At 43.6% G+C, this 24,946-nt stretch overlaps 1 protein-coding gene across 1 annotated transcript in view; it reads right to left on the bottom strand.

The window, feature by feature from the left end:
- Window positions 1-216: 216 nt before the first annotated feature.
- The window catches only part of GRHL2 (grainyhead-like 2 (Drosophila)), a 168,937-nt gene continuing 144,207 nt past the window's right edge, over window positions 217-24,946 (bottom strand). Inside the window, exons 14-17 of the mRNA XM_012643583.1 lie at window positions 21,057-21,148; window positions 17,035-17,120; window positions 3,610-3,674; window positions 217-1,499 (exon numbers count right to left, since the gene is read on the bottom strand). Of these exons, the coding sequence (XP_012499037.1) occupies window positions 1,385-1,499; window positions 3,610-3,674; window positions 17,035-17,120; window positions 21,057-21,148 (358 nt within the window). The 3' untranslated portion in view covers window positions 217-1,384. The remainder of the gene's footprint in view (window positions 1,500-3,609; window positions 3,675-17,034; window positions 17,121-21,056; window positions 21,149-24,946) is intronic.

The following is a 24,946-nucleotide window of genomic DNA, read 5'->3' on the forward strand; positions in this document are numbered from 1 at the left end:
GGACGCAGCCTTCCCTCGCCCTTTCTCCTGTGTGAGGCAGGATTCCGAGGAGCCAGGGCTCATGGCGCGTTCTCACTCACTCTCTTCCTGAAAGCCCAGCGCCCGGAAGCCAGGCAGATAATCCTCCCTGTCGGTCTTGAGGCCCAGGAGGAAGCCGTGGCCTGCCCGTCCAGAGCTGTGCTGTTGGAACGGCTCTCAGAACCGCGGTTGGGTGTGTAAAGGGCCACTTGAGAGGAAAGACATGTTTGTAAACTGCGAGGCGCTACACAGTGCCCAGGGTCCTCACGGTAGCCAAGGAGCCCCGCAGCAGGCCCCAGCGACAGCGCCTGATGACAGAAGCCCTACAGAGGCTCTCTAGAAAGCTCAGGCGGGGCCTGATACCCAAGCTGAGAAGGAGCGGGGCCTAGACAACATGACCTTTCCCACGCGACAGCTCAAAGGAAGAATCGAGCAAAGCAAATCATCACGATACGAATGTGGCGGCCTTGGGGAGAGTCGTGCCCATGGAGAGGGAAAGGAGGCTTCCTCTGGGGACAGGGGACGCGTCCCCAGGCATACCCGCTGGAGAGTCAGTCCATCTTGGTACCCGTTGCAGCCATCTGACACCCCAGAGGCCCTTCCCTTGTGCAGCATGTCTCCTGAACAGGCACAGAGGCCGAAACCCCTTGTAGAAAATGGAGTCTCCCGGTATGTGCCTCCCCTAGGCCAGGGGCAGTAAACATGCCCCCGAACCACAGGTGAAATATATTATTGCAATATTATAAACACTATGTACATGCGAGTCGGGCATACGTCCTGTGTTAGTTACTAATTACATGGTAGCTGAATGTCTTCCTGTTCAAGGCCTGGTGGCCACTCGCTGGGAACCCCTGGAGGTATTTAGCAAGACAACCTTCTCCAGAGCAGCCTGAAGGTTTTGACCAGTAGGGGGCGTCCACCTCTTACCCCACCTGTGACTAATGCACAGGAAAGTAGCTCATCTTGTCCAGCCACTCAGGGAACGTGGAGAGGTGAGAAAAAGGGATGAGAATGTTTCAGGCTCTTCGGGAGGAGTGTTTCTCCTGAAGGGAGAACTCTGGACGGTCTCACTTGGAGCCAGCAGTGACTTGCAGAGTCCTGGCTGGCCTGGACCCCGGGCTCTAGAAAAAGGTGGGCAATAAATAAGAATCCGCCAGGCCCAAGGCATCTTCCCGAGGGGCTCAGGCTTCAGGTCCATGGTAGGAGCTGGTGGATGGGCCAAGCACACTGGCGGTCAGTGGGGCCTGTGCAGTCTTGTAACAGCAGTCGTGAGAGGGGTGAGATGGGTTTCCGGGGTCTGGGGCCTCTGTCTCTCCCAGGGAGGAATGCACTGCAAGCTCCTGCCAAGGGGGTGCCAACCCTGGGCTCAGATTTCCATGAGCGTGATCTTGAAGCCTTCCACCATGCTCTCCATGTTGAGGATGAAGGTGTCCTCATTCGAGTAGTGCTCGATGATGTTGTCATCCATGTTCACCAAAATGCTGCCACAGGTGGGGGTGGGGAGGGTAGAAAGAAAGATGTGGTGAGCAGTGTGCCCTGTGCAAGGGAGGCTCCGGGTGAGGAGTTCTCTTAGCTATTCTTCTGAAACGGGGGCTGGAGGGGCATGGAGGGGAGAGGACACAAGGGTAGGGAAAGACCCTCATTCTATTTTCTTTCCCCAAAAACTAGTTTGAGAAAAACAAAGCCTCAATTTCTCAGAACTAACATTCAACCCAACCCTCTTGCTTTATAGATTAGTAAACTAAGGCCCAGAGAAGTTAGGAAGCCCAAGATAACAAATTAGCTATTGACAGAGCCAGGACCTAAATAGGCCCCCTATTTTCATTAAACCATATTGCCTCCTGAAAATGCATTAATAAAAAACACATTGCCTCTGCTCTTAAGAGGAAGAAGAAACTAAACAAGAATTGCGGCTACCCTTTACTGAGCATATAATATGTGCCAGTGTTTCAGAGACCTTGTATTTAGTCCTCATGGCAACCTTGAAGGGAGGTGTCTTCATCACCGTTTTGCGAATGAGAGAAAGGAACTCAGCAAGGTTAAATCATTTCCCCAAGTTCATTTGGCTAATGCACGGCTGAGCTTGGATTCAAAAGTGGGTTGGCCTCACTCTGAAGCTCATGCTTTGCCACCTATGACCTACTCCTTGGCTAACTATTTCTGGTGGGTTGAGTTTTGAGAAAACCTACAGCTTCCGGAGTCTGCCCATGGTCTGAAGTCCTTGAGCCAATTCCATTCTTTGAAGTCAGACAGATCTTAGTTTGAGAATGAAGAACTGACTCTACCATTTCACAGATATGTGTCAACGGGAAAGTTGCTTAGCCTTTCAGAGCCTTAGTTTGCTCTTTTGCATAAATAAGTACTACCACCCAGCTTTAGAGGGATGTTGTTAAGATAAAAGCATTTAGCATAGGACCTGACACAGAGCTCAATGAAAGCAAAATGCTATCATCAGCATGTGCATCTGCACTAAGGATTTCTGCTTGGCAGTGACCTTGAGACACCACTCAAATCTCATCGTCAAAGGAATAATGCGCTTAGCCTATTACATTGACCTTGGAAAGAAGTGCTATATGCATTTTAGTGAGCTTTCCAAAAGGGCTCAGGTGGAAAGGGTATCCCCCTCGACCCAGAGACAACCAAGAGGCCCCACCACTCAGAAAGCCTGAGCATCCCAGGCAATAAATATTCTTTATGAAAATGGTCCAGAGAGAAGAGTTTAAAGACCCATTGTCTACTTTTTGTAGAAAAATAGCTCCAGAAGCTGAGTCAATGAAGACCCTCTCCTGGCACCAAATCCAGCTCCTGTGTGGCCACTGCTCTTAGACTCTCACAGGCAAGAAGCCTATAGAGGGTGGTAGATAGCAGAAAGTGGGAGCTAAGCACTTGAGCTTTGAGGACATAGACCTCAAATCTGTGCCCTACTTGCTGAACGTGACACCTTGGGCAAGATGTTTAAGCTCCATCTGGCTTAGTTTCCTCATCAGTAAATTCGCAATAATAACAGATTCTACCTCATAGAGCAGTGAGGAGTAAATAGAGGAAAGGTGTAACACACTTAGCAGGGGACCCAGAACCCACTGAACACCCAATAAATAACAGCGATTGTTCTTACCAATGAGAACAAGCAGGTCCAATGATCATTTAAGAACATTTTGTTAATTAGCTTGGAAGAATTCCCTATGTCCTGAACCATTTTTTCTTCCTACTATGCCACCCTGACACCAACCCCTAGGGCTGCAAGTTGATTCCCTATAAATGCCGCTCTCTAAGAGGGGTGACTTTGCCATTCTCCCCAGTGTCCTCGCCAACTCCAGACCCCTCTGGTCCACCTGCTTATCCTGTCACTGGAATAGGCATCTCAGCTGACATCATGACAATGTGCTGTCATCCTCCCTCCCTCTCTCATTAAAGATCTTCAAAATGCTTTGCATTTGCAAGCTCCTCTGCAATCCTTTGAAAGGACAACACACAATTTTTATGAAAGGTACACAACAGAATTAACAAAACACAGTATCTTTTTTTTTTTTAAAGGCATCACATAGACTTAATCTGACTTAGAAGTCAATTTAAGCTCGGTTTCTGTCTTACCCTTTTTTGCTTTTCTTGTAAAGCTTTGCTATCTTCTCCACGGGCAGCCCATATTTCTCGGATATCTGTAACACCAGTAACACGAAGGCAGATGAGCATGGAAGGACACCCACGTAAAGGCAAGGGAGAAAGTTCCAATTTCACTCTCCTGGACATTTCCCGGGGCACAGGGTGCTCTTCACTCCTGAGTTAAACTCTGAAAACGCTCACTCACAAGGCTTTCCCTTTGAATAGACCTTAAATCGTTCAACAAAAGATTCAACCACAAGGAAACTCAATCTATGATAAAAGTGGCATTTCAGATCAATCAGAAAAGATGGACTCTAATCATGATATTGGATTAACTAGTAGCCATATAGAAAAAATTTAACAAGTTAGGTTGGATCCCTTCTCCACGCCTTACGCCAAAATAAATTTCAGGTGGATCAAAGATTTACATGCAAAAGATGAAACCTTGAAAGTACAAGAAGAAACCATTAGTTAATTATTTGTATAGCTATCATCTTAAAGTAAGGAAGATCTTTTAGGCAAGACATGAAACCTGAAAAAAAAGGTTAAAAGGTTAATTAAAACAACACAGGATTAAAAATATCAGTATTGCAAAAACCACCATGAAAAGCTAAGGACAGATCATGCACTTGGAAACATTTTTGCAACACAAATGAAAGACATGAAACTAACTTCCTCAAGTTAGAAAGAAATAACTGCAAATCAAGAAAAAGACTAACAATCCAATGGGGAAAAAAGAAAACAACACGAAAAGCAATTCACAGGAGAAAAATATAATCAGACAATAAGTGTATGAAAAAAAGCACCACTTCACTCATAATTTAAAAATTTCAAATTAAAGCAATAGTAGGATACTAACTTTATTTTTCAGACTAATAAAAACTAAAAAATTGATAATACAGAGTCAGAGTATGAGAAACAGCAACTCTCATATTCCTTAGATGGGAGAGTAATAAGCTTAACCCTTTTGGAAAGAAATTTGGCAGAAGTTATTAAAATGTAAAATGCATATTTCCTTTTACCCACATATTCCATATCTAGTAATCTGGTCACTTAGATGTATGCAAACATTTTCAAAGCATCATTGTTTATAGTAGCGAAAACTGCATATAACAAATATTCATTAAACATATCTTGATATTTTCACAGTTAAAAACCACATGATCATTAAAAGAAATGTGGGAAGCCTATATGAATTTACATTTTTAAAAAACCTTATTATATTAAGAGGGAAAAAAACAAATTGCAAAACAGTGTATATAGTGTGATCCTACTGTATTTTTAAAAATTTATATGTGTAAGTACATAGAAAATATTTGAAAGATCCACCAGTCTATAATGGCTACCACTGATGAATGGAAACAATAGATTCTTTTATTAATACTATTTAATATTTACTTTGTACAAGTCTGTCCTGTTTATTTTATTTTTATAATGATTGTGTTTCACTTTTATAAATATAAAGTAGTAATAGCTTAGAGATGGAATCTGGGAAGACCTGCCCTAAATGTTTTTCATGTCCTCTCCATTCCCAAATCAAATCTACCTGCCCGTTCAGAGCCCAGCAGCTTACAGGCTGCGGCAGGGGAGGTTTGAGACTTATTAGATTCCTGGAAAATCTAGCAGAGGCTAGAAAAAGAGGCTGAAGATCTCTAGAGCAAAGTTGAGAGAGCTTTGGATCCTGGGAAGAGCTCATTCTACAGAGAGTCACAGATTCCCACCCTTCCTTCCCTCCCACCCCCCAATAAGCCCAGATGGAGCAGAACAGATAGGCCAAGGGCCAGGAGAGTGAAAGAGACTGGGGTGGGCAGCCTGCCTGCTGCACACCACTGACCCATCATTGACGGGATTCCCCCACAGCCACACCTGAGCCAAAATGGGCCGAGTATGAAAAATAACACATCCAAGGGGGTGCTGTAGACAGAGAAGAAAATTGGCAGAACTTGTGTTGGGGGCATCCATTTGGACAGAACATAAAAGAGCACTTAAGAAGAACATAAAAGAACACTTGTGAAGAACACTTATGAAGCACTCGTGAAAAATTCTGATATACAAATATGATCATTGAACTAAAAAAATTTAAAGTGTCAGCAAGTAAATGGAAGGGTAGGTGGTCAATTCAGCAAACCAAACAGTATTAGGAAAAACCAAGTTGAAAAACAATCTCAGAGGGCAAAGCAAAAATACATATCATAGATGGAAATTATAAAGGAAAAGAAAAGAGACATTGAAGAATAGAGTCAGACTAAAGAAGATGTGAAAATCATCCCAGAGAGAGAAAAAGGAACAGCTCGAGAAGAGGAAATAATTGAACAAATAATAGAAGAAAGACTTATGTTTTTAAACAGGAGGAGTATCCTGAATCTCAGGATAGATCAATGAGAAAACACTCATGCCTGGCCACTCTGAAAAGTGCCAGATCGCCAAGTCTAAAGAAAACAGTCTGGAATCTCCCGGATGGAAAGAACAAGTTACCCCCCAAAAGGATAAAGGCGGCTTCGGTCTTCTCATCTGCAACACTGGAAACCAAATGACAGTGGAAGAACCCCTACGGACTACAGAAAAAAAGGACTTCACCCCACAAATCCTATACACCAACAAGCTATCCCTTACTTCTCAGGATGAAAGAACAGTCTCTAAGAAATGCAAGGGTTCAGAGGATATTTCATCCAAATATCTCATTTGAAAAAATTACAGTTGGCTCTCAGTATCTGCAAGTTCTGCATCTGCAGATTCAACCAACGGCATATTGAAGATATTTGAAAACCATTAAAAAATTTTTAAAAATACAAAAATAAAAAATAATAGAATAGTATATAACAAGTATTTACATAGCATTTACATTGTATTAGGTATTATAAGTAATCTAGAGATGATTTAAAGTACAGAGGAGGATGTATGTAGGCTGTCTGCAAATAGGACACCATTTTTTATCATGGACTTGAGCATCCGCGGATTTTGGTACGGGGGGTGGTGTCCTGGAACCAATCCCTCCACGGATACTGAGGGATGACTGTACTTACAAAAGAACTATCCAAACAGCAAATGCATCAGAACGGAGACTAGGCAAAGGGGAAGAAAACGAGCATGAACTAGAGTATACACATGGTTACATGGACTGAGAATGTGAAATATAAGTGTGAAATAAGGATTCCTAAAATAAAAAGGACATAATGCAAAGAAAAATCTAATCATATCCTAGAACAAAAGCACTAAAGTATTTCAGCAAAATCTACAAGTTGGGAATTGGTGGAGATAGGCTAAACATTTCAATGCGTTCATCCTAGTGGGAGGGGGAAGGGAGAAAAGAAAGCTCTAAAAGTTGCATCTCACAGAGGGAGTTGGGGGACATAGACGGTTTTGGTGGGAGAATAATTGGAATTTTATTTTCAAATAATAGAGAAATAAGAAGAGATTGAAAAAATTTAGGAAAAGTAAAGAGTAACTTTCAAATTAAAAAGGTGAAAAACAGTAACTTAATCCAACTGGAAAACTGAAGGTAAAAGTAAGAGGAAACCACAAAGTGAAATAAATAATAAACAAAAAGATGGAAGAAATAAAGTCAAATGCATCAATCATTAGGCCAAGTGAGAATGAACTTCATTCTCCCAGTAACAGTCAGAGTAGCTGAGCGGGTGAAAAAGAAAAGAAAAAGAAAAAAGGAGGAGGAAGAGAAAGGAAGAAAACCAGCTATATGCTGTTTAACAGAAAAGCATTTAACACAATGTGGTAAATAGAGAATGACCAATGAGTGACCATAGCAATCAAATGCAAACAAAAGGAAAGGAGGAATGATGAGGGGAATATTAGACGAAGTACACTTTAAGGTCAGTGGGTAAGAACATACATGATGTAATGAGGAAAGGCACAATTTATGGGAAAGCTATAACAACCATAAAACATTATGCATACAACAACATAGCCCTTAAACAAAAACTATTACAGATGTAGGAAAACTTTGAAAAAATGCAATTATAGTAAGAGGTTTCAATATACCTCTTTTAGAATTGAACAAATCTAGTAGACAGGTAAGTAAAAAGTTGAATAACAAAATATACTTTACATAATATAATACAAATACACACACACACACACACACACCCCTCCGAACTTTACATCTCCCAAAGAGACTCTCTTATGTTTTGGGTAACAAAGATACACCACATTGGATGATAATTAAATAAAATTAGAAATAAAAATTTAAAATGTTACCAGAAATGTTTAACCTCTTGGAAATACTCCTATATTACCTTGGCTATATAGTAGCTCACCCTCCCTTCCTTAGAAAGTCAAATTCCTTTAGCAACTTCTTGGGTAGATGTTACATTGTATCTGTCTAAATAACACTACCAAATTTCCCTGAACATCTTTGATGCTGTTTTCAAATCTGGACAGATAGTCAATAATGTAGGGTTGACGTTGCTTTCATCCCTCCTCCCCACAAGCTCCCTTTGGAAGAATTTAGGCTTCTTTTCTCTCTTCCTCCCATGCCTGGCACCCACACAGTTTGTCATGTCTCTTGGTGTCCTTACTTGCACATGCAAATCAAAAGGGAATTGCCGAGGTGAGCTGGTTCTGCACCGAGGGCTCAAAATGAAGCAGCTTTGCTGAAGGGATGAAGGAAAAAGGACTCAGGCAAAGACAATTCTCAGGAGAGAACTCACTACCTTCCCCCTTCCCTGGGGTTCTAGAACCACTCAGTCATCAGAGCTGGTGCACAGAAAAAATGCTTGAATAGCAAACTGCTTCCACATCATTTATAGAGCTGTCATTTCCTCAGCATGGTTGGTCTAAGCTTCTTAACCTGGGGTTTACAGGTGCCCAAAGAGTATGTACATGAACTTGGATGTGGAAAACACTCATTGTTATTTTCACTAACCTCAAACTGGAATTTAGCATTTCCTTCAATTACGAACATACAGTAATATTAGAAGTAACGGTTTCTTTGTTATCAATGGAAATCACGGATATTTTTATGTCATATTAGAATTCTGCAGATATTTCAAAATATTGATTACACTCATTCATCATACTTTGAAATTACAGTAGTTATTAATCCCACCCACAGATCATGATATTTAATGCACGAATAAGGAGCACACATATTTCTATATCACGAGCATGCTTTTTATTATTTTCATGACTGCATATCAATATAATTGGCTTCCTTTGTAACCCTATGTACTTTATTGTATACATTTAAAAACATTATTCTGGGCCCATAGATTTCACCAGACTGCCAAAAGTATTCATGGCATGAAAAGATAAGAACCCCTGATAAGCATTCTTTGCTATATATAACTGCTTGCTGTGTACTGGGAGTCCCTGGAGACTATGTTATTTGTACCTAATTACCATTTTGACTTGCTTGGTCTTTAAGAGTTGGGTTTTTGAAGTTTAATGTCACTTGGAACCTCTTTTTAAAACAAACTGAAAAAATAAAATAGAAACTTTTTTCAGCTCAACATCAACAAGCTCATATTTGTTAGCACCCCTGCTTTCTGAAAGAGAAGTGAATCTGATATTTGGGTTTTCTCTTTTCAGGGGGATGACTCCCTGCTTCCCAAAGCATGAACGAAAACACTTTAGCTCACAGATCCATTGGTAAGAGTCAGAAGGAGGCGAGGGGCATAAAGTCTGCACAATTCCAGTTTCTACCGGGGTGAGTGAAGAGCAGCAGCAGAAGCGGCACGGCAGTAGCTACCGTTTATTGAGTGCCTACTAGGTGCCCAGCAGATAGGAACAGAGAGCTCTGCATCTGTTAATATGCTCACATCATAACAATGCAATAAGTACTTTTATAAGCTCTGCTTCTCAGATGAGGAAACTGAGGCTCCCAGTCATTAAGTAACTTGCCCAGGACCCCTCAGCTAGTAAGTGGCAGAGCCAAGATTTGAAAGAGAACAACCTGGCAGACGGCTTCAGATTCTGAACTCTTAGGGGAAGGGGGTATATGTCGAGAAGGCTTGAGAGCAAGACTCACAGACCTCATCCAGTACCGAGGAGCACCTGGCACAGGTGACACTTGTGCCTCCAGGAGGGCAAAGTCCTGCTCCCAGTGCAGCCTTCAGTGGCACGGGCAGCTTGATAATGCGCCACCCTGACATGGTGTTCCCTGCCTCCGCACAAGCCAGGGAGATGTTCTCTGCCAAATTCAGAACCCTGGAAAGTGAGACTGTGCAGGATGTTACGTAGAGGAAGCCGGCCGTCTGCCGGGGGTTACAGAACATTCCTCTGCCTGGGGGCTGGGTGAGGTCACCCATATAACCTTCCCTTCTATGCATGGAAGACACATGCTACATGGTAGTTCTGTCAGAAGAGTGATTGGGAGTGCTTGGGTTTTTTTTCTTTGTGTTTCAAGTCTGAACTGAGCGTGACACTTTTATAATTTTAAAAAGTTTCTTATCGATATTTATAAAGACCCTCAAAGCTTCTTTGATACCCACAAGGATCCTAGGTCTTGGATGCATCTAATCAAGGTGCCATTGGTTGTCTGATGATCTGTAATTTTTAGACTTTTACTTTATGGAAAGTTCCCTTTGCCCAGAAACCTCAAGTATCTGATAGGCAGAAGTCAGAGATTCCCACTGATTTTTATCAATTTAGGATTCAGTCTGCCTTCTCTAGAGACATCTAACAGAACTGCCTGCTCTGGAAGCCAACTAGTTTTCATTTCATTACTTTTATTTGGAGCTATATGCTCTTCAGTGTGGGCTCTTAAAGTGCACATGAAAAAAGCAAGAGACTCTTGCTTGCAAACACTTCCTAGGTGGCTGCATTTGACCTGTCAAGAGAACCAGGGAGGATTCAGAAATCACCTCTATGTATGAATGACTCAGTCAGATAAAACGTATGTGCCACTGAGGCCATAAGCAACCTTTTTCCTTGCGCACATTGGCTAGCTTCACAGAGACACACCATCCCTAATCATTGGCTTGGAGGAATCTCAGTTTGCCTCTCCAGCTCACAGCATTAGTCAGCTGCTCTGTGTGTATTACTGTATAGTCATATATTCTCACTTACAGAATATTTCTAGGTGCAATTTTAGGTACCATGTATACTAACTCATTTAATCCTCACACCAACCCTACATCCCATTGTATTATCCTCATCCTATTATCCCATACTATTATTCTCATTTCAGAAATGGGGATGCCGGGGTATAGAGGTTGAGTAATTTGCCCAGCCCAGCTGTCTGTGTGGGATCAACCACTACACATACTACTTCTTGCCTGATGGCTTATTATTGACTAATCTCTTTTCCTTGAGTCATTGTGAGCCATGACTTGGAATGTTTATTCTTCTTGTAATAACTTTTCGAATGTGAACATCTCCCCAACTGGACTTGAATTCCTTGAGAGCTTAAGTTGGTGCCATCACTTTGTAGAGCTATGAGACCTTGGGATGTTCCCCTCTTTGGGCCTCAGTTCCTGCATCTGTAAAGTGATAATGGTGCCATTTACCTGCCATGTTCATGGGGATATTAGAAGGATCAAGTGGAGCAGTGTATGTGAAAATCCTGCTACCCACCACACTCGGCATGGCGGTGCAGACACAGCAGAGGCTCTGGGAAAACAGAGCAGACAACAAGAGACAAGGCCCCTGACCTCATAAACTTTACATCCTACCCGGGAAGGGAGAACAATAAACATCTAACAAATATTAAATATGTCAAGTGTTGACAACTGCTATGAAGAAAAACAACGCGGCTACGGGGATGGAGAGTGCTGGAGATGCTACTGATATGGGTGGCTTGGGAAGTCCTATCTGATAAAGCAACATGTGAACAGTGACCTGCAGGAAGAGCTCTCCTGGCAGAGGGAACAGCGAATGCAAAGGCCCTGAGGCATGAGTGGACCTACTGGGCTCTGGAATTAGCAAGAAGGTACGGTGGCCAGAGATGCTTTATTTGTAAGATTCTTAGAAATTGCTCAGAAATGACAACAGAAAGATTTGGAAATACATTACTACCACCACTACCACCGTCACAACCACCAAATCCTTGTCTTTAATTAAGTTTAAAACCCAATAATAACAATAAAGAAGCTAAAGTGAATCATCCAAGTTACATGGATGGCTCAATTGACATACCAAACATGCAAACCAAAAGAAAAATAGTCTCTATTCTCCAAATGACACCAAGTATAGGAATATTCAGTAACATCTGGCTGACGGAGAACTTTTTCTCCTTGTTCTATCTGCGTGTGTAGATCTGTACGGAAAATGATTTTCTGGCAGGTGAAATGAAGGTCCGAGTGGCTTAGGACCATTGCATAAGAAGAATCATCATCCAATCTATCCTACCAAACAGTGATTCAGCTTGACTAGATTAGATAATAATTCCCTTCCTCTTTGTTGTGGTCAAGAATTCTTTCCAAGACTGTAAGAGGTCAAGGGTGGTACAATTAAAACTAATCTTCACGAAGGCGTTTTCCACGTTTTGCAGGGAAGGAAAGCCAACATTCTAAGATTGGTGTACTCAAGACCACACAGTCACAGCTGGAACCCAAGTCAATCAAGGTCCCCGGTCCACTCATGCTGCTGCACGTGCACTTATGGTGGGACCCATAGCTCAGTTTTACATAGAGACTTCTTTAACTAAGGCTAACTCAAATATATCATCTTTGGAAGGAAGAGTACAATGTCTGCTGAGTGTAAGAACAGCCCAATTTCTGCATAACAAAACTACTCCATCTTATTAAGTGGCTCGACTTCCAGACTACAGGAAATGCGTGTAGGAACATTGTCATCATTCCCAAATTGTTCAACAAATCTACCTGATGTGGTATCTTCTGACTCAAACCTCAGTTCCCATCTGAAGGAAGGGTGGCAACACTGTTCTGTTCATGTCAAGATGACAAATCAACATTTCACTACCAATTGCCAATAATGATTTTTTAAAAAAGAAAAAAAAAAACTTTTAATTTTTTGCTCTTTACCCTCCAGAACAGGTTTGCTTCTACTTCTAAATAATGCCTGGCTGAAGACAGGGGATTGGGAGTTCAGGATAAGTAAGAGCAGGCTCTGCCCTGGAAAGCAATCCACATCTTCCTGTTGTGACAGCAGCTGCGTCACCTTCATCACTGCCATCACCTGCTCAGCTAACATTTGCGAGTGTTTGTGTTAACTGAATGCTCTCGATGACTCCATTTTACAGATGAGGTTGAGGCACAGCCAGCCCTTTCAATAACTCGTACATGAAGGGAGTAAAACAATGTGAATATTGCTATGAAGCAGGTGTTCCTATTTCAAAAACAATTGTAGGACACACACACATACTTTTATATTTAGAGTTGTGAAGTCTGCTGGCCCTGGAAGACTGTGAGTTCCTTCCTCAACAGAGACAGCATTTGGCCTTCCCAAACCATTGATGAAGGATGAAGGAGGTAGCCTAGACTCGGGCCAATTGCTAAAATGCACAGGGATGGGTTATGAAACAATCTGTAGGGCTACTTCCTGACTTAAAATTACCTCTGCAGAGACGTGGCCCCAAAAGAGCTAGAATACAACAGCCGATTCCCGTTCTAAGTGATGTGCATGTAGGAGCTGGGGGCAGAATCAGACCCTAATGCCAGTTCCCAGCCAAGGTACACACCAGCTAGTGGCTCTCAAACTTTGGTGTGCTTCAATTCAACCAGGGAGTTTGTCACCAATGCTGATTCCTGGGCCTGCCCCCAGGGTCTGATTCTGAAGCTGAGGGGTGGGGTTCTGGGATGGCATCTTTGTAACATAACCCAGGGGATCTGACGGGCCCACTTAGGTAAGCAATGCCTTAGCTCTATGGTAAGGAGTGGGGGACTGTGTTTGAGTCTATGGGAAGCCATTTTCAACCTGTGACAGGGTTCAAAGTGATGGCTTGAGGTCAAGTACAATATCTCTTCATTAAACAACTTTCTTTTTAAGTTAGGTTTTTTCCCTTTCCTATTCACTGAGCATTTTTTCTCTGTATGTAACTTTTAGTTGTTAAAAAATGTAAACCCCCACACATGATGATTTTACTTTGAAATTAGGAGTTGAAACAAAACATGGAGGCCAGGGTCACCTTGACTTCTTTTTTAAGACTTTGTTTACTGTGGGGTCTTGGCTATGGAACACAAAGATCATTTCTCAGGAGCAGCTTTCTGTCTCCTGCCGCGGGAGAGGACTACCCACGCGGAGCCTGCAGGGTTGGAGCTGGATACCCGCGCGTTGCCACAGCCCCATGCCTCCTCCGAAATTCCAAATCGGTGGGATATTACATAAAGGAATCACAAGCCAAAATAACTTTCTATCTTTTGGACAGTAGGAAAATGAGTATTTGAGAAATTCAAAATCTCAGGAACAGGAGGAAGAAGTCTTCACACTGTGTCCTACCCAGCTCTGATTCCCACTCAAAACAATGTTGTAGTAACAAAGGCCGATCTTAGCCAGGGACTTGGTGTATACCAGAGGCCAGGCGGAGTTTATGTCTATATTGTCTCATTTAATCCTCACAACCACCCCGTGAGTTAAGTATTATTATTTCAATTTTAAAGATGAAGAAGAGGTTAAGAAACTTGTCCACCTAGTAAGGGCACAGTTAGAATTCGAACATAGGTTTTCTAAGGCCAAAGCCTACATGCTGACCCTCTAAGCTACACTGTTTACATATACATGTGCATATTGGTTTTACTTTATACACACACATATATATTACCAATGCATATGCATATATACCAATATAGATACACATTTATATTGTATATACAAGCGTGTATTGCTAAGTGTCAGTGTGGTGACACAGTGAGGTCCTGCTCTTCAGAGAACCCACTCCTGGAAGGAACCCTTTCTTACCCAACCCAGGTACCAAATAAACTTAGGGTACAGCTACAGTGAGCAGGATCCAGGGTTCATCTCATTTCACAGTGTGCTTGAGTCTTTGCTGCTACAGAGCCTGGTGTCCTGAATGGCTGCCCCCAACATGCAGGGGTTGCTATGTCATTCCTTTGCAGCTCACCGCCAGACTGTATCACCTGACGGTCTTGAAGGAACTTCTCTTGTCCTGCTTTCCCATTTGCACAGCTTAGGAAGCAAGGAGAGAGCTTGTGTTGGTGCTTGAATAAAACCTTTTCTTTCCAAACTTAAAAGAGAGACGAAGTCAAAATTGCCCTAGGAAATCTGACCAGAACCAGCCTAGGGAACCTGACTTCTCCATGGCTACAGGGTCAAAGGATACTATGCATTACTCCCTCCACCCCACTACCCCCTACTCCAGCTAACCAAAGCCAGGCAGGTGTAATGAGCTCACCCTAAAACGGATCATGGTGGGGAGTGTGGGCAGAATTGCTGAGCTGCTGTTTGGGTGGGAGTGAAGGTGACATGTAGCTCCGCTGTGGCCCAGGAAGACCACACCTGGAACTGGCCAGGTGTCATGGAAGGGCAAGAAAAGACACCAAGAAAAAAAGAAGGATCATAGGGCAGTCAGTTCAGAATTAGTCTAGATCAGAGGCTCTCACACCTAGCCCATCTCAGAATATACTTAGGAGCTTATTAAAAATGCAGATTCCTGATCTCCACTCCCACTCTCCCACTCCAGCTCCCACTCAGCAGGATCAGAATCTCTGGGGTTGAGGGAGGAGGATATGCATTTAAGCAACTGCTTCTGTAATTTTCATATTCACTGTCCTAGGTAAGTCAGTGCTAGTAATATGATCTTAAAGGCCAGATCAAGGTATGAAATTGTCCAAAGTTGCCCAGAGAGGTATGAATACTGTACAGATTTTTCTAGCTCATTAGTCTATCCTCTGGCAATTTTAGGGTCATTTTTTAAATCTTGGTTCATTTGAAGAGATATAGATCTTATTTTTGTTACGTTGATTTCCATTTTTGTTTTTCCTTTACGTGAGGCAGGTTCAGTAACAGCAAACTCCATCACACTGAAAAATCCTGTAGAACAGAAAAGATTACCTAGTCCTCTATCAGTGTTTCTTAGAGGGTGGTCCTTGAAGCTCTGCTCAGAATTGCCTGGGGACAAGGCACTTCCAGGAGGCAGCACCACATCTGCACTGGTAACATTCCTATGCATTTTTAAAAAAATTTCTGATGAACGCTGAATACTTTTTAATATATATAATCACACAATTCACCATTTTAACCATTTTAAAGTATATAATTCAGTGCCATTTAGTAGATTCACAATATCATGCCTCCATCTCCTCTAATTTCAAAACATTTCATTCCTCCCTAAGGAAACCTATTAAGCAGTTGCTCCACCTCCTGCCCCAGTTCCTGGAAAACACTAACCTGCCTTTTGTCTCTATGGGTTTGCCCATTCTGGATACTTCCTGTAAATTGAATCATACCATATGTGGTCTTTTGTGTCTGGCTCAGCAATTCCATGCCTCAGCATATACCCCAAAGAAGTGGAAACAGGTGTTCAGGCAAAAACTTGTATACGAATGTTCATAGCAGCACTATTCACAATAGCAAAAAGGTGGAAAAAATTCAATGTCCATCAACTGAGGAATGGAAAAACAAAACGTGGTATATACATGCAGTGGAACATTATTCAGTCATAACAAAGAATGAAGTACTGATTTATACTACCACATGGATGAACCTCCATAAAGTATCCTAAATGAAAGAAATCATATTGCATGATTCCACTTATAGAAACTGTCCTATACATTTTAATGTTTAACCTCATAACCCAAGATGCTGTAACTGCCAATGTAGCAGTTTTCCAAACCAACCAACAATTTTGGACTCTGTCCCTGGCAGTCCTGTTATCTCTATCACTACAAAAAACCTAGATCTTCTACAACATAGTTGTACAGGGGGTGGGGGAAAGAAAAAAAGGTGCAAGGCAGTTAGAAAGTAGAGTCAAAGTAGAGTCAAATATGACTCAAACTAGAGTCATATTAAAGTTATATTCAGGTAAATACTATGTAAATAAAACATAAAATAACTTTTCCTAAACCCAGGCTGCGTAATACGAGACGAGACCAGGGGTGGGAAGAGAAGAATCTTAGCCCACATCACCACAATTCTGCAATATGTTTTTTTCTTAACCAAGAGGTCATAATTTATTTTGGATTACACTATCACAGCTAGCAAGATACCTGTTAATTGTTTTTGTTCTGTATATACTTGGTTTCTAATTTGGTATCTAATTTGGTTTCACACAAAGAGACCAACGAGAACTCACAGTTTCACCTTCCTCCACAGCGTCTTACTGTGATTAGCCTTAAACTGGCAGGGAATTGGCAGTTTTTCAGTTTCCTTCTCTTTAAAATGCTAATAAGCCCCAACACTGCAGAGATCTCCACAGATCTCAGGTTTTCCTTGTTCTTTATAAAGCTCCCTCTGGAGCCATCTCGGTGGCTGCACTTTAAGTGAGCGGGGTGCAGAGAAGGACACCCGCAGGTCTCCTGGAGGCCAAAGGGGCTTATTGCTTACCGCTTCCATCAGCCCCTTCACCGTGGGCGACTTCAACATCAGCGCATCGAACACGTCGTCAGTCTCCTTCCTCACGTACAGCAGCACTGGAAGAGAGGGACAGCCATGTGACTGAGGGGCCCCAAGCTCCAGAACCACCCGGGGAATGCTTTCTGCCACACAGGTGTCTGAGGCTGGCGCCACCTGCCGGGCCTCAGATCCCTTGTCCAGCCGACATCCTACAAAGAGGACTGAGACACCTCCATAGACATCCTGTGGCTAGAGACGGGTGAGATAAATGAGAATTGGGCAACACCTATGTTTACACTTGAATTTCTCAAGGTGGGGCCATGATCTCTTCATGACATCTCTTTCTGCAGCCTCTTTATTCTATTTATTTGTTCATTCGGTAAATCTGACTGAATGCCCCCCAGGCCCGTGGGCTGTGTGTGCTGGGAGCTAGGGTTGCAGCAGGCAGTTGGTTAAGTCATCGCCCTGCCCATAGCAGTCTGCAGTCCACATAGAGGGCAGGCCTTCCTCAAACACGCAGACAGCCAGACACACAGTTATGAAGAAAAACGACATGAGAGAGTGCTTCTTAGGGCCTGGCCTTGCCCTGATGGGGTGGGGGGTGAGAAGCTCCAGGAAGGTCACCTTGAAGAAGGGAGCTGAGTTCCGAGGGACATGTAGGCATGGGGCAGGCAGGCGAGGGAGAAAGAGAACGGGGAGGGCAAACTCCAGGCTGACAACCAGCTTGTGCCCACGCCCAACAGGGAGATGGGGCACCAACAGGCAAGAGGAGGAAGAGGCTTAGGTTGTGGAGTCCCACAGGTCCGGTTTGGCCTCAGAGTTCAGGCCTGTGGTGGGCTCTGCTCACTTAACCTCTCCAAGCCTTCCTCTTCTCTGTGAAGCAGAATGGTTGTGTCTGCCTTGCAGGGCTGCGGTGAGGGTTAAACGGAGTAACAGCCATGCGGCATGCTTAGCACAGGGCCTGCACAGAGCACACACCGTCCTGAAATGGGGGATGAAGCAGTCGAGGTTCTAGTGCCCTCAGTGCTTTTCTACTCATTTCTCTGCAAAACAACCTTCTGAGTCTGAGAATGTCCAGAACATGAGAAAGGGTAGGGACCCCAGCTATTATTAGAGACGCGCATGCTGAGGTTCAAAGAGGCTGAGACACTCCCTTGGGGTCCCACAGACTGACAGCTGCTGGCTGCTGTCCCTCCTGCTGGCCAGTGGCCTCCCTGCCTGTCCCCATCCTTATAACAGCTACATTGCAGCTCAGCTCCCAGAAATAACTTGGACCTGCCACTCAGATGCAGCCCTCAGCCCCAGCAAGATGACTGCCCTTCCTGTCCACCTCCTGCCAGTGATGTGACTTCTGATGCTTCCTTCAGAGGGAAGGAAGAGGGTTAAAACTGAAGCCCATACATCTGGCCATCTAAGAAACATGCACAGATCAAACACCCTGCTGAGTCCGGATCCCAACAACAGTCAGATATCAGTAGGGCTACAATCACCATCAACTGGAAGAGTAAAGTGGGGGTAGAAAACGAAATCAGCTCTACCCAAACTCATTAGGGACTTCATTAAAGCTGCTTGCTTTACAAAGGCCACAGGGGCTCCTGCCTGCGTTTCCTTTCTGCAGCCGGTGGGTGTTCAGTTAGCATATGAAAAAGACAGAAAGGAAGAAAAAAAAGTCCTTAAGTATTGCAGAGTTTCTTCTCTTAACCAAATATAAAAGTAAAGTACCAATTAAATAAATAGATTGAATGTATCTCCAAAGATTTCCAAATCTAGTTCCTTGGAAGGAATATTTTATAGCCTCCATTTCAGCTAAAATGGTCTAATGGCTATAATAAGAGGACTCAATGTTAGAGTACAAGGAAAAATAATTAGAATATAGGACCTCAATTACATCCAGATAAGGATAATTAAAGTCAAAGAAAGAACGAGTATTGGTGGCTGCTGCAAATGAATGTTCTAGAACTTCTTCCCACAGCCAATGGGAGGGAAAAACCCAGTAATCTCCAGTAGGCTGATCCTAAGGACACCCCAAACCATATTCTGCTAGAATGAGTACAGCTGCCACTGGATTTGTCAATCTCTTATTTTGAAATCACTGTCTTTAAAATAATATGGCTGCTACTCTTGCTTCAGGTGTGGCTAGAAAGTGTCAAAGGGGGTATGGTGCCAGTCCATGGCCGGGCCGTGGGAGAAGTGCCAGGGCAGCTCCACCATTCTCCCCTGGGCCTGTTGACAGACATGCGCCCGGCATGCTGGGCTCACGGCACACCCCCACGCCTGCCCCAGGAGTGAGCTTTCATTAACGCTGCATCTGTAGCAAAGCAGTCATATTAATCACTCTGCGACGGTAGCAAGAACAGCCATCACGCACCCCAGACATTGCACAGACAAAGGCAGTCAGCTGCCCGGGCCAGCCCCCAAGCCACTCCGACCGACCCACCCTGACAAACGGCTACAAAGGCAAAACCACCAACAGTGACGGCACTGGTGAGTGATAATTATGATCATTTTCTCTCAGGCGACTTCTAACAAATAAATGAGAAGGAAAGTCACTGCCCCGATTCCGTGCATTCCTCAAAGCTCAGCTCCAAGCAAAGGGCTCAGTAACCCCACTGGACAGTCACTCCGGAGGGAACGTTTTCTCCAGTGCTGGTGGGTTACAGCGCCCTCATGTGTCTCTATGCTATCGATGTTTCAAAGGCCTTATTTTTGATCACAGCCCAATACAACTAACTGCCAGTGGCAAATTTTGTGCTGGCTTCACAATCTCAAAATAATCTGAAAAACACAGCCTCGGACTAATCACCGGGCACCGACTCTGGAGGCAAGCCCCTGTCACTCCTGAATTCCGCGTAACCACCCTGACTCTAGCGAACAGAACAGGCGTCCAGGAGTGGGTTCGAATGCACTCGAATATTTGACAGTGAGCTGCAGAGTCAGAAAAACTTTTACACGTTTAAATGTTGCTAATGTTACACCTAAACATTTATGTTCTTTCCATTCGGAAACTCTAATTATTTATTCGCAGTTATGAAGACAAAACTACATAGAGGCCTAGTAATAAAACTAACCGTTCTAACAGTGCACACAGAGCCCCGGGTGTGCTAGGCCCTTGCGCAAACTGTCTCACATGTGTTAACTCATCAATCCTCACAGCGACTCTGGGGCAGGTTCTCCTGCCACCCCCATTTTACAGAGGCGGACTCCAAGGAGCAAAAGGGGAAGACCCTTTCCGAAGTCACTCAACCCCGGGTGGCTGCGGCAGGCTGAAGAGGGAGGGGCTGCTCTAGACCATTCATTATGCAAATCCCATTATAACAAATAGGAAAAAAATAAGATTTCTCAGTAACAAAGAACTGAAGCTTGCGCAGGCAGTGGGCATATTTAACATGGTGAGCTGACTCACTGCAAGTCCAGTTCTGTGTAAGTCTAAAGTCTCTGGAAGCCTCGGTGTTGGCTGCAGCGAGATGGGGTCCTCCCTCTTACTCCTGGAAGGACAGTGAACCGCACAGACACGCTGGGCCAGACATCGACATGCCCATGCTCTGTTTCTAACCCTCTTGGTAAACTAGGGTAAGACCCTTGACTGAGAGAAAATGAGTAAGTGGTGATGTCACAGAAAGCTGAGGCTCATTTATTTGTGTGAGATGAATCGTTTGCATCTACTGAGTGACTCTCGATTGCTGGTTCTTTGTGGTGATTGTCACACACACAGCCAGAGTTTCTTTTTAACCTTGCATCTTGCTGCTAGTGTGTTCATTCCATTTCTCCCAAGGCAAAGGGAAGAACCCTGGGCGGAATAAACATTTACTTAAGGTGCTTAAAAGGACAGGTGTAAAGTGAAGGGGAAGACTGAGGAATTCCTGCGTGCATAAAAAGTCACAGGCTGGCAAGGAGCCACAGGGGCCTGGCCCGGGGCCCGGGATGCAAGCTCTTCTTGGTAAGACGCCCCCCATCCCTCCTGGGAGGCTCCTCAATGGACACAACACCATGGCGGCGCCCAACTGGAGACATACCTCGCTTCATCCCTTCTTCTTTCATCTGCTTGGAAGGCACTGGACCAAACTCCTCTTCCATGGGCCTGAACATCCGCTTAACCAGGACACTGCTGGTAGAAAAGATGGGCACAAATTGTTAGGTAAAGCCGGCAAGGTGTGAAACACAATTCATGTATGTGTCGGTTTCCACCCTTTCCCTTTGTTTATACCATCCCTGGCTCTCTTCAGCTGATCCACTCACCAATATCCTCTTCCCCTGGCAGGTCCCAAGTCAGAACACACACACCAATATCTTCAGGGCATGGACCTATCACATACTCTCTGTTGTTGAATATGGACCACAAAGGTGAGGCTTTGGGTTTCACCTGCTTCATCTTGCACCTGTCCCCTCTTTCTGCCCAGGTCAGAGCTTGGGGGAGGTCGGTCTCTGATGTCTGTGTGGTCTGAGTCACATCAGCCCCTCCCATCCCACTGAGGCTGGGGTGGCCTGCCCCCTTGTGCCAGCCCCTCAGGGCACAGCAGTAGCCCGTGGAAAGGACATGGGCCTGCCTCGCTGGTTAAGTTACAAGGAGCCCTGCTTTCCTGCTGTTCTGCCTCTCCATCTGGCTGGAGAGGGTGAGCCTGAGGGGGGGAAGTTCCTAGAAACCAGGCCCTGGCAGCCTGGGCCTCTCCTCCTCCTCAGGAAAGGTGTTCAGTTCCCCTCCTAGAATCCCATGGTGCCAAGGGCCTGCACACCCCCCAGTCTGGTCAGTTCTGATGGCTCTGCACCTCCTCCCAGAGTCCCTGTCCACCTCAGGCACCCTAAGGAAGGGGAGGATTATTTGAGAGAAACAGAAATTGGAAGGAGAGAAGTCATTAATACCAAGAAAATACTCCTGAATGGAATCTTGCTATTCTTCAAACCCTCAAGGGAGTGGATGCAGATTTTTAGAAAGTTTTAATCTCTGGGGATTCCTGGGACATAGTGCCAATCATAACCGCGAAAGACAACGCGAGCACTATGATCCTGAATAATTCTAACGTTATGCTTTTTGGGACTTTGATCTTTCAGGATTTTCAACATTCAGGATTATAGCAATCGATATTGAATCTTTCAGAATTATGGCCCAGCACCCTGGGACCAGGCACATGAGCCAATGCCAGACAGGCAGTGTAGCGGAACTGTTAGGACAGGAACCCTGGGGCCAGACTACCTTGGTTCAAATCCCTGCTTTACAATCTGCTGGCTGTAGGAACCTCAGCAATTCCTCAACCTCCCTGGCCTCAGTCTCCTTATCTTTAAAAGTAGGCTGTTGAGAGAATTGAGTGAATTCTCATATATAAAGTACTCACAAGGTCCCCTGACACATTGTAAACACTTTTGAAGTGTTAGATGAAGATGAAGATGATGATGATGATTACAAGTTGGAGAGATTTGAGGAAGAGAGACCTGGAGAAGATTAAATGAGGACAACAACTTGAGCGAGGTTAGAGTTTCCATTTACCATCAGATAGCAAACAATCCAAACTGCCATTTTGGTCCAATTTAAGGACTGATGTTGGTAAAGTTCCCTGTGTGGGAGATGGACAGTATATCAATCCCAAGCTTTCAAGATCATGCAAAACCCTGCAATTCCATGTTAGCATTATTGTCATTATGAAGTTATTTATCAATTCTCAAGCTGAGTTCGTGGCGGGGCCCAGTGGTAGGAAGAGCACGTGGTACGAAACTGTGGACAGTTGTTACAGCATTTCTATTCATTCTAACAGTTCAAATAACTGAACCAATGATGCTTTAATTTTCCTTCTCATACTCTACCTAGTCCATCAAGGTCCTTAATAAGACTTCAGATGTTACAAAGTACTTATTATCTCCTTGTTCTTTTAAGTCTCATGAACACTTGGTCGGCCAGCCAGGACAAGGGCCAATTATCCTCACTTCAGTGATGACCAAAGGCACAGTGTGTTATGTGTCTTACGCAGGGCAATGCAGCTAATAAGTGAAACAGGCTGTTCAGAGAACCCCCTTTAAGGGAGCAACCTTGTGATAAAGTTACTCAGTAAATGTGAGATGATGACAAGTAAGGGTATGAGAGATGCTGTTAAGAGTCAGCATTCTCCTATTTTATTCCCTAGTAAGGGAAAATATGGAAACAACTGGAGAAAAAACCTGAAACTCAAGTCTTAGCTGAAGGTGGTATTAAGTTTTTAGGGCACTGTTCCCTCTGCTTCCCCTCGCTACCTTGTCACAAAAGCAGGTCATGTTACTCTGTCACGTCCTAGAACTGGAGTGACTATGGGCTCAGGATTAGATGATTAGAAAATCCATTTACACAGCAGTCAGTGACCAATAGGTTAATAATGGATAAATAGCCTGAAATATCACCACCCTCTCATGCCGTGTGAGGGTTCCGAGGCTAGTGATTTTCTTTCTCACCAAGCATGATTTATATTTTTCCAGTTCTATTGACTTTTGATAGCACCCTATTCTGAACTGTGACAAACTTTGCCATTAAAATAACATCTTGGACAAACCACATTTCTCTTGGGAGTTCAAAAATGCTTTATCACACTTTCAAATCTATAAAAACAGTGGGAGTCAAAAAGTTTATGTGGTTCAAATTCAACTGTTTCATTTATTTTCAAAGCAAGTCAATAAAGAAAGGGCAGATGTGACTGCCCCATTTGACAGGTGAAAAGAACACAAATTTTAGGTCTCCTCATGCCCAGTATGATTGCAGTCAGCCTTCTCTAGCCATGGGTTCTATGTCTGTGGCTTCAACTAAATGCAATAAAAAATATTTGGAAAAAAAAATTGCATCTGTACTGAACATGAGCAGACTTTTTTTGTCAATATTCTCTAATCAATACAGTATAACAATTATTTTCATAGCATTTACATAATAGATATTATATGTAATCTACAGATGATTTAAGGTATACAGGAGGATGTGTATAAATTATATGCAAATGCTACACCATTTTCTATCAGGGACTTGAGTATCTATGAATTTTGGTATCTGCGGGAGGTTCTGGAACCAATCTTCCATGGATACTGAGGGATGAATGTTCACTGGATAGTACCACAAAAGGACCAGAGACGAAGGAAAAGGTGCTTTCTCTGACACCAGTCTCCATCTGACTGGCACACAGTGCTGATTAATATGTAGGTCCTGCAGCACATACAGCAGTTACCTCGGTTACCTTGTGGGATTGACCTCAGGGAAAGCAAGTCTCCGAGGGATAAACAAAGGAGCATGAAGTTTCATCAGAAAAGCATTTGGAAGGTGTCAGGTCCGAAGTGTGGGTCTCTGGCCATACCCAGGGAAGGCAATGCTGTGTCCTGCCTGCCAGGCTGAACTGCACTGGGCGTCAGGTGCCTAGTGAGGAGGTGCCCAAAAAGAGTACAGAAAGGGGATGCAGGCTCCATGCAGACATGGCTTGTCTATTTCACAACTCTGCTTATGGCCGACGTGCACTAATTACCAAGGATTCCCTAAATAAATGGAGGTCTCTTGCCCATGTTACCCTCTTATATCCATACAAAGTCTTTAACATTATGGAGTGGATCTCAATTAATTTATTTTCAACAAACTAGTCTTTGGGGCAGAATCTATCATCCCCAAATGATTTCAATCAATACTAAATTGGAGTGTTTAGTAGAATTCATCTAACAGAATCAGCAAAAAATCAAAACCAAACAAACAAAACAAACATAGATTTAGTTACTGTTACTGCAATATGACCTCAAAATTGCAAATGACCAGATCAGTAGGCCCCAGAGGGATCGTTTTAAAAGGTAAAACAGACATTTCTGTTTCCAGCTAAAATGTTATAACTTGTGGCAGACCAATGTTCCAGCCAAGAACAACCTGAAATACTACCTAAATTTTTTAAAAAACCTTATTGAAGGTATTGGAGAGCTGCTG

This window comes from Propithecus coquereli, unplaced genomic scaffold, assembly GCF_000956105.1.
Source record: "Propithecus coquereli isolate 6110/MARCELLA unplaced genomic scaffold, Pcoq_1.0 Scaffold2, whole genome shotgun sequence".
Classification (NCBI taxonomy): domain Eukaryota; kingdom Metazoa; phylum Chordata; class Mammalia; order Primates; family Indriidae; genus Propithecus; species Propithecus coquereli.